The 8,544-nt window shown below is 32.6% G+C and overlaps 1 protein-coding gene across 7 annotated transcripts in view; it reads left to right on the forward strand.

The window, feature by feature from the left end:
• The window catches only part of cyth1b (cytohesin 1b), a 62,269-nt gene extending 54,516 nt beyond the window's left edge, over positions 1-7,753 (forward strand). For 5 of the 7 annotated variants that reach the window (XM_059532620.1, XM_059532619.1, XM_059532624.1 and 2 more), the window contains exons 6-13: positions 1,109-1,189; positions 1,313-1,425; positions 2,101-2,249; positions 2,331-2,443; positions 4,447-4,525; positions 4,646-4,717; positions 5,536-5,690; positions 6,666-7,753. In XM_059532620.1, coding sequence (XP_059388603.1) covers positions 1,109-1,189; positions 1,313-1,425; positions 2,101-2,249; positions 2,331-2,443; positions 4,447-4,525; positions 4,646-4,717; positions 5,536-5,690; positions 6,666-6,744 — 841 coding nt within the window. In that variant the 3' untranslated portion in view covers positions 6,745-7,753. Of the gene's footprint in view, positions 1-1,108; positions 1,190-1,312; positions 1,426-2,100; positions 2,250-2,330; positions 2,444-2,844; positions 3,232-4,446; positions 4,526-4,645; positions 4,718-5,535; positions 5,691-6,665 lie in introns of those variants that run through there. The other 2 variants (XM_059532618.1, XM_059532623.1) reach the window with 2 other exon arrangements.
• Positions 7,754-8,544: the final 791 nt, after the last annotated feature.

Consider the following 8,544-nt stretch of genomic DNA (forward strand, 5'->3'; position numbering starts at 1 on the left):
TCTGAATTTGCTATATCTAGAATCAGAGCTCATTGGAGGATGACCTCACCGATCATAAGCTGGTCCAGTACTTTAGTCTGTCAAAAGCCATTATCTACTGCATCAAGATGGCCTGTGCCCGCATGAAAGTGCTGTTTTCCGTTAATGGTCAGCTTACACATTTATTGATGGACTGAAATTCAGTGTCAGTGCCAGGTCATCAGGGACCTGTCAGAGCAGGAAGGAAAGGTATATAATATGTGTGGAGGATTTATTTTCCTCTCTCAGTGTAATTATAGACGTGCATGACTGCACTAAAATTAAATGGACAGTCCAGCTGAAAAATGAACATTGTACAATTATTTACTTATCCTTATCCTTATTTTATGAATAATAACTTAAGGGAAAAGTGGATGGTATATTAAAAAGTACAAAAGTATATTTTCCATCAATGGTCACAATTTTTTTTTTTTTTTATTAATACACAACTAATCATCTGTATTGTAAGTTACTTTAGATCTCATTCCAATAACCTTTAATCAGCCAATAATGCTCTTTCTCTAAATGAACACCTGCATAAATGCAAATGCATTATTTCCTGTCACCTGAGGAAAATCAATAGTTAATCCCAAGATCATTGCTGAAGTGAGGTCACAGCAATGCAGAGCTGGATGAAGGAGTGTAGAGCTCAATGGACAGACCCCCGAAGTGGGTTAATGCATTCGCAGCTCATTGATATTATCGACATGCCCCATTTCCTCACTGAAGAAAGAGCTAGTTACACACGGACGGCAAATCCCAGACGTAATCCCCCCCGTGAGATTTAATGCTCATTGGAGATGTCTGAGAGGAGGATCACAGACATAATTCAATTCACAGTGTAAACACTACAAGTTCTATAACTACAGACAAGGTTTTCAGTGGCATATGTTTTTAGTGGAAGTCTTGTCTTTACAAATTTATGTATTTAATTGAGTTCATAAAACATAGTAACACTATTCTTGTGCTACTTTGGTATTCCCTGAAGGAAAAACGTATCTAGTTGTACCATTTTTCATCAGATGTCACTGTAACATCATTGCTGTTGATCTAAGATTGGATTTCCTGTTCAAATTTATCTCATTTCCAGGGATGAGTCCAATATTCAGGTTCTTCATGCCTTTGTGGAGCTCCATGAATTCACAGACCTCAACCTGGTTCAGGCACTCAGGTGACAAAATACAGATGTGTAGATTATGATCTCCTTTAAAAAATTCAGCAAACTGATTTGATAGTCTCATTATGCCATTATGATCTCATTAATACAGCTAATTTCTCCCCATGCTTCATGCAGACAGTTTTTATGGAGTTTCCGGTTACCGGGTGAAGCTCAGAAGATCGATCGAATGATGGAGGCTTTTGCCCAGCGTTACTGTCAATGCAATCCCGGTGTCTTTCAGTCCACAGGTATGTATATATGTATAATAATCTGTTTTTACAATGGGCTGTAACAACAGCAAAAATTCAGTAGCTAATACAATTGAACTGTTAAAGCAGAAACAAATATTATGTTGAATGTTGAATGTTGAATGTTGAACTCCATTGCTTTTAAATAGTAAAATTTTTTATGAATTATTTTTTTATTTTAAATTAATTTGTATGTTAATTTATTTGAGTTTTAAATGTTATTTTACTTATTTTTTTATTTGTAATAAAAAAAGTGTATATATATTTTTTTTAAATAATTGTTTTTTTATTTTTTATGAAAGTGCATAAAATGACTAAATGATTATCTCAATTCAAAACTGTTGTTTACCCCAAAGACCCAGTCCCTTTGCAATTTCCTCACAGCCACTCATACATGTCTTGGGCTGCTCTTCATAAATTTTCCATGCTCTTAGTCATGCTAATATGCATGTAAAGAGTGCCGCTGATGTAGAGCACTTCCATGCCGCCCACATGTTGCTCTGCAGAGTGGCTACACATGGCCTGTCATGAGCTGCATTTAATCAAGAGAAAATAATGAGAAATGTAAATATTCTCCTTGGTAGTGTTTAAACTTTAAACATTTGGAATTAATTCATTTTTTCGGCCAGTTTGTACATGCAATCTCCTGTAAATGCTAAATATATCTCTTTGCAGATACATGTTATGTGCTTTCATTCGCAATCATCATGTTGAACACAAGTTTGCACAACCCTAATGTGAAGGACAAGCCATCTGCAGAGCGGTTCATAGGCATGAACAGAGGCATCAATGATGGAGGAGATCTGCCAGAAGACCTGCTCAGGGTCAGTGTCCCACACAGTCTTTTCTTTTTGTCATTTAAGCTTTTAATTTTGAAGTACCACTCAATTTAAACAATCCTGCAGAACCTTTATGAGAGCATTAAGAACGAGCCCTTCAAGATACCTGAAGACGACGGCAATGACCTCACACACACCTTCTTTAACCCCGACCGCGAGGGGTGGCTGCTCAAACTGGGTGAGTGAGAGATTCTCTGTTCGGAAGATAAAGAAAGGAGACTGGATGACACATGTGTCCGTTAACAAGCCTAAACATAAAGTGTCTAATTAATGCCAAAATAAGATGAATTATCTTATTTAATCAGAGCTGTGAATTGAAAGTCTTGCATTGTGTAAAGTAATAGCCAAGAAAGATGGGGTCAAATGCTTTATAGTCCAAAGCTCATCTAAAATAGCTGATACAACCTCCTTGTTTATCCGCATGCTGCTCATATTTCAGCTCAGCTTGGATTTTACACCAGGCTGACACACACAAGTGTTTTATTAGTCTTTTGTTACAATACTTTGCTTATTTTGGTAGTTAATTTCATTGTTTTCTTTCTTCCACATTTGTTTTTGGTTTGATGTTGTCTTTCTTCAGGAGGTATGTACACTGGTTTTCCTTTAGCAAGCTCATTAAGCTTTTGCTTCCAGGTGCTTTGCGCTTTCATTTACTCCATTTGTGTCTTTTTTTTCTTGTTTAATTTAACAGATATTTCATTTGATCAAAATGAAAGTGTCTGAGTCTGTTTGCCTCATTTGAGTTTTAACTGGTGTGATGTTGCTGCGCTGTTGTGCTGTGCTTGTGATGACTCTCAGCCAGCTTTCTCCATCTTCTTGGAGATCATCCTGTCTGTTAGTGTTAGTGTTGATCTCTACTGCAGCCATGTGGTCAGTTGAAGTACTGCCAGCTCTGCAGTCTTTACATGCAGTTCTGTGAATGCTACATGATGCATACACATAGGAAACAGATGTGTGACTGTGCACGTTTGTGTTTGAAAAATTATTAATCACATCCAAAATAAAAGTTTTTGTTTACAAAAACAAAAACGGTGTAAATTTATGTGTGTGTGTGTGTGTATATACATACATATATATATATATATATATATATATATATATATATATATATATATATATATATATATATATAGATATATATATATATATATATAGATATATACACACACACACACATAAATTTACACCGTAGACACATTATGTAAACAAAAACTTTTATTTTGGATGTGCTTAATCACGATTAATTGTTTGACAATTGTTTGACACCACTAGTAAAAATGTGTGCTTGTTTGAGATATAGCACAAGAATTAATACAGATGATTTAGATCAAGCACAGCTGATATAATGTTACAAAATTCATGCAGTTTGATATGAAATGTTCATTTGAGTGATTTTTTTTTATTTTTAAAAAAAAATCCTCTTTTTTATTTTTATTTATTTGTATATTTATTTGACTTTTTTTATTTATTACTTTTTACTATAGTGTCTGTACTTTGTTACATTTCTGAATTTTTATATTTTTTTGATATTTCTGTTAAGGATGTGTCAATTTTCTTAATTGATCTTATTTCCTATTTTAAGTTCTGTTTATACTTCTGTTCTTTTTTTGCTTTATACTCCCGTTTAAGTTTATATATATATATATATATATATATATATATATATATATATATATATAGGAACAGAGATTTGATTAGCATACTGTGCTTTAGCTGGTGGAAATATTAAACATCAGTTTTCCGACTAGTTTTCATGCTGTTCTAAAAGAATAGTTTTCTCAAAAAAAGTTTTTAATTATTATATAGTATTATTTTTTAAATTATTATTTAATCATAACTTACAGTGGTTTGGGCTGTTCTGTCTCTTCAATGACTATATTGTAGATCTCTGGTCTCATTTAGATAATTTAAGAGAGAGCTTTGCATTCATTCCTGCATTCTGTACGTCAGGCTCATTTAATAACACATTCTCTTACTAATTTGGTCACTAACACCTTAAACTTGTGCCTGGTTCAGTGTTTTTTGGGTAACTGGCTTTGAGCCCTCTGCTAATGTGAGTTTCATACACATGTCTGTCTGTGTCTGCTGCTGCTGTGCCTCATATCTCCGCTGCTCACCACAGATATCCTCTACCAAATCCTCATACAGGCATCCTTAATATACTGACCTCTGTCTGATCCACAGGTGGACGGGTCAAGACGTGGAAGAGGAGATGGTTCATATTGACGGACAACTGTTTGTATTATTTTGAATACACCACTGTACGTGAATCTGTTTTATTGCAGTGTAATTGAATTGATTGAATAATCCAATGTAAATATAAGCCATCCGTTGTGTTTCACTGCGGTCACACATGCTTCCTTTACTGCATCTGTTTCCAGGATAAAGAGCCGAGAGGGATCATTCCTCTGGAAAATCTCAGTATTAGGGAAGTCGACGACTCCAAGAAGCCAGTAAGCTTTCTGTTACTTTTCCATCATTTTATTCTCACATTTAAATGACTTTATAGAAAGGGAGTCATATATATATATATATATATATATATAGCTATAGATGTTAACCAATATTAAATTAGTTTTTCATTTGCTATTTTGATTTGGTTTTATCCTTACTTTATTATTATTATTATTAATTTATTATTTTAATATTTATTTTTTAGCAACTATGGTTTGATTCGCATGCTTTTTATGTATTTTTTTAAAAAAATATTTTATTTTCTGTATTTTATATTTGTGCATTTTTGTTTTATCCTCCCTTTTTAAGTTTTATGATTATTAATAATTGTATTTATGTATTATTTTATATACTTTAGCAATAGCGTTTGATTAGTGTTATGTCTTATTTTTAAATTTATATAAATTTTTAGGGGGTTAATAGTTATTATTAGTTAATAAATATTGCTTAAGTTATTTATTATGCAAACAGTGGTTTGATTGGCATTGTGCTTTTAATTTTTTAATATTATATTTTCTATATTATTGTATCTTTTTAGATTATTCTCTTTTTTTAAGTTTTATAATAATAATAATAATAATATTTTTTTTATTCTTCATCGTAGCCTAGCTACTCAAGTAGTTGTCCAGACAGTGTTCTAGAAGACTTGTTTGACGAATGTTTGTTTGAAAACACGCATGCTTTACTTTGAGCTTCGAGTGGTGGGAAATAGCACAGAGGTTATGGGTTTGCTCATATCTCTCTCATACACTGGCGTCATTGTTCTGCTAAACTCCAGTGAAATATCCTTGTGATTAAAGTAGCTCTCTTTACACAGAACTGCTTTGAACTCTTCATCCCAGACAACAAGGATCAGGTCATCAAAGCCTGTAAGACTGAAGCAGATGGACGGGTTGTGGAAGGAAACCACACATTCTACCGCATCTCAGCACCAACAACAGAGGAGAAAGACGAGTGGATCAAAAGCATCAAGTTAGTCTTCCTCTCATCTTACCCTGAAACAAGTTTTCATACGCAATTTGACACCGATTGGACTTGAACACAGAATCACAGTTAATTCACGAGCCCCAAAACATTTTTGCTCACAAAAAAATCTGTATTGGCATGTTTTATGTTAATGTATATTTGTTGTATTTTTATTTATTTTTGATGATTTAAAACACATCGATGTCTAAATTTCTAAAATTCTCCAGTTGAATCTATTGATTATTAATATTGATTATTGTTAATATATTTGATATAAAATACAGAAGATGCATTGTCTAAACCTAAACTTAAAACTGAAATTAAAACTATTAATATTGTGTTATTTGAAATAAAATATAAATGTAAGATATGAGTTTATAATAAAACCAAAATGAAAATAATGAAATAAAACGGAAAATAAAAAATAAAAGCTTTTTCAAAATATGAATAAATACTTCCGCGATATACAAGTAATATAAAATCACACTGGAAGTTTGGTTGTAATTCTCATTATTCATGTGTGATATAAAAGCAAAAGTCAGTCAATATTGAGCAGGGACTCTTTCTAAGAGTAATTTTATTTAATTGAAAAAGTAAATATAACTTTTTTGTGTGTTTTATTTTACAGGTTTTTCATCCTAGCAATAATTTAAAACAATGTATACTTTTTTTTTCTTTCAATTTTTTTTTAAATAAAATTAAGTTTTTTTCCTCACATTGATATGATAGCAAAAATAGTTTGTAATTCAGTTATTCTCTACTAAATTCTCATCCAGACATCCTTAATATACTCAGCTCTGTCTGATGCACAGGTGGATATATGATACAATACATTAATACTCACATTGATATAATAGCAAAAACAGCTTGTAAATAGTGAAAAAATAAAATAAAAATGCATAATTCCAAAAGTGTAAAAAAAAAAAAAAAAAAAAAAAAAAAGGCAAAAAAAAAATGTTCTCCATTTATCATTCTCTCCAGGGCTGCCATAAGCAGAGATCCTTTCTATGAGATGCTTGCTGCCAGGAAGAAGAAAGCCTCCTCTCTGAAGAGACAGTAGGGCAACATGGAGACACGCAAAAAGGAGTTTGTACATGGACCTGGAAAACAGGCGAATGATAAACGGAAGCCATAACGCTGGATTGGAGCGATTTTAATCTCAGGAATGACCTGGAGTTTTGAAGGTTATCGTGCAGTTGGCTTTCTGAGTTGTCTGACATTTTGTTTGTTTAATTCTCATGAACGGACATTGAGTACTCTCATACAACAACATCATCATCATCATCATCATCTCAAATCAGCAGGTCTGACTGAATGTGAATCTCATTCAGCTTTTGTAAGCTTGCTGCAGACATGAGCGTTCCTCTCTGTGCTTTGATACATATTAAATGCTAATTGTGCACCTATTTTTACACTGCTATGTACTGTAAATATCTGGGAGAGTTTTGGCCTTGTTTTGTTTGAGACTATCTAGCTTTGTGTTTCTAGTGTTTCTGATCTGCTGTCATATTCATGTTTTTGTTGTAATTTTTCACATTTTGCCAAAGTTTGTCTTTCCATTTTATACTGCCCTAAAAACGGAAGCTGAGTGCTTGGGTGCATTCTGAGTCATGAAATTTATATTTTTATTATTTTATTTTGATGCTGTTTATTTAGCTTAAACAGTGTTTTATTTAAAATATCAGGACATTATTCACTGATCTCATAGGTGGCCTTGAAAGACATTTCAGTAAGTTTGGTTCATATTAATGAAAAAAAGATCAAATTAAACTACTGATTTAAGTTTATTTTTACTGTTTTGTATTATACCACCTTAAATGTACTGGTTAAATTAACGCCCCCCCACATTTTCTGCTTTAAATGCACTGATAGTTGAGAGAAACTCTTAAATACTAATTTATCAATGCTGTACATATTTAAACACGTAAGTTGTTTTATTTTTTGTCGTCAAAATATACTTTGTGCAAAAGTAATGGGGTGAAAAAAAAAGGTTTTGACCTGTTCATTCATTTCACCATTGCTCTGTAATCTTGTGCTTAAAATAAATCTGAAATGATTGAGCTTTACAAGTACAATTACATTTTTCTTATAGAGAAGACAGATAACCCCCCCCCCTTCTCAGTGCCCTTTTTAATTAGTGGTTACTTAATGAACTTGAAAGTTTCTCAGTATATCGACATTTACTGAAAATAACTTACTTTTTTTTTTTACAGTGGATGTGACTAAAAAGAAAGGTCACACATCTGTATTTCACATCAAATAACGCTCAACCATAACTGTTTAAGCCTTTTTATTCTTAAAAACCACTTAAACATTGACCAAAAAAAGAGAAGTTTTTATATAGTACATTTTTGGCTGCTTGTGCGTTAGACAAACGCTGTCATTCGTGACATTTCAATCCAATTAAATGTGTCACAAAAGAAAAACAACAAAAAAGTCATCTGGTCTCAATATGTTAATAAACCTTATAAGCGAACTCTCTTGCTCCATGCACATTGGCACCAAAATTAAAACATTCTGCTGAAGAAGGGTAGTGCTGCAGTTTTTATTACAAAACCAACATGGTTTTTAACTTCTGCAAAGCAGCTTAAACTGATGTTGAACTAATACTACAGAAGTCCCTAGAAATAAGTGATTACTCACTCAAACACCATGCTCAAATCCATCAGAGTCAGGATTTGAAGCTCTTCTGTAATCTCTGATGAAAGTCATATGCTCATTTTCAGTACTCATTTTGTTTCTTCCATGCAATAAAAAGGTTATTGCATCAAAATGTTGAATGTTTTGTTCCTACTTTTATTTCTTACATTGCAGATGTTTCAGGAAATTCAAGTTGTATGAACGGTGAGGAAAAAAAAGT

The sequence above is a fragment of the Carassius carassius genome, chromosome 40, assembly GCF_963082965.1.
Source record: "Carassius carassius chromosome 40, fCarCar2.1, whole genome shotgun sequence".
Classification (NCBI taxonomy): Eukaryota; Metazoa; Chordata; class Actinopteri; order Cypriniformes; family Cyprinidae; genus Carassius; species Carassius carassius.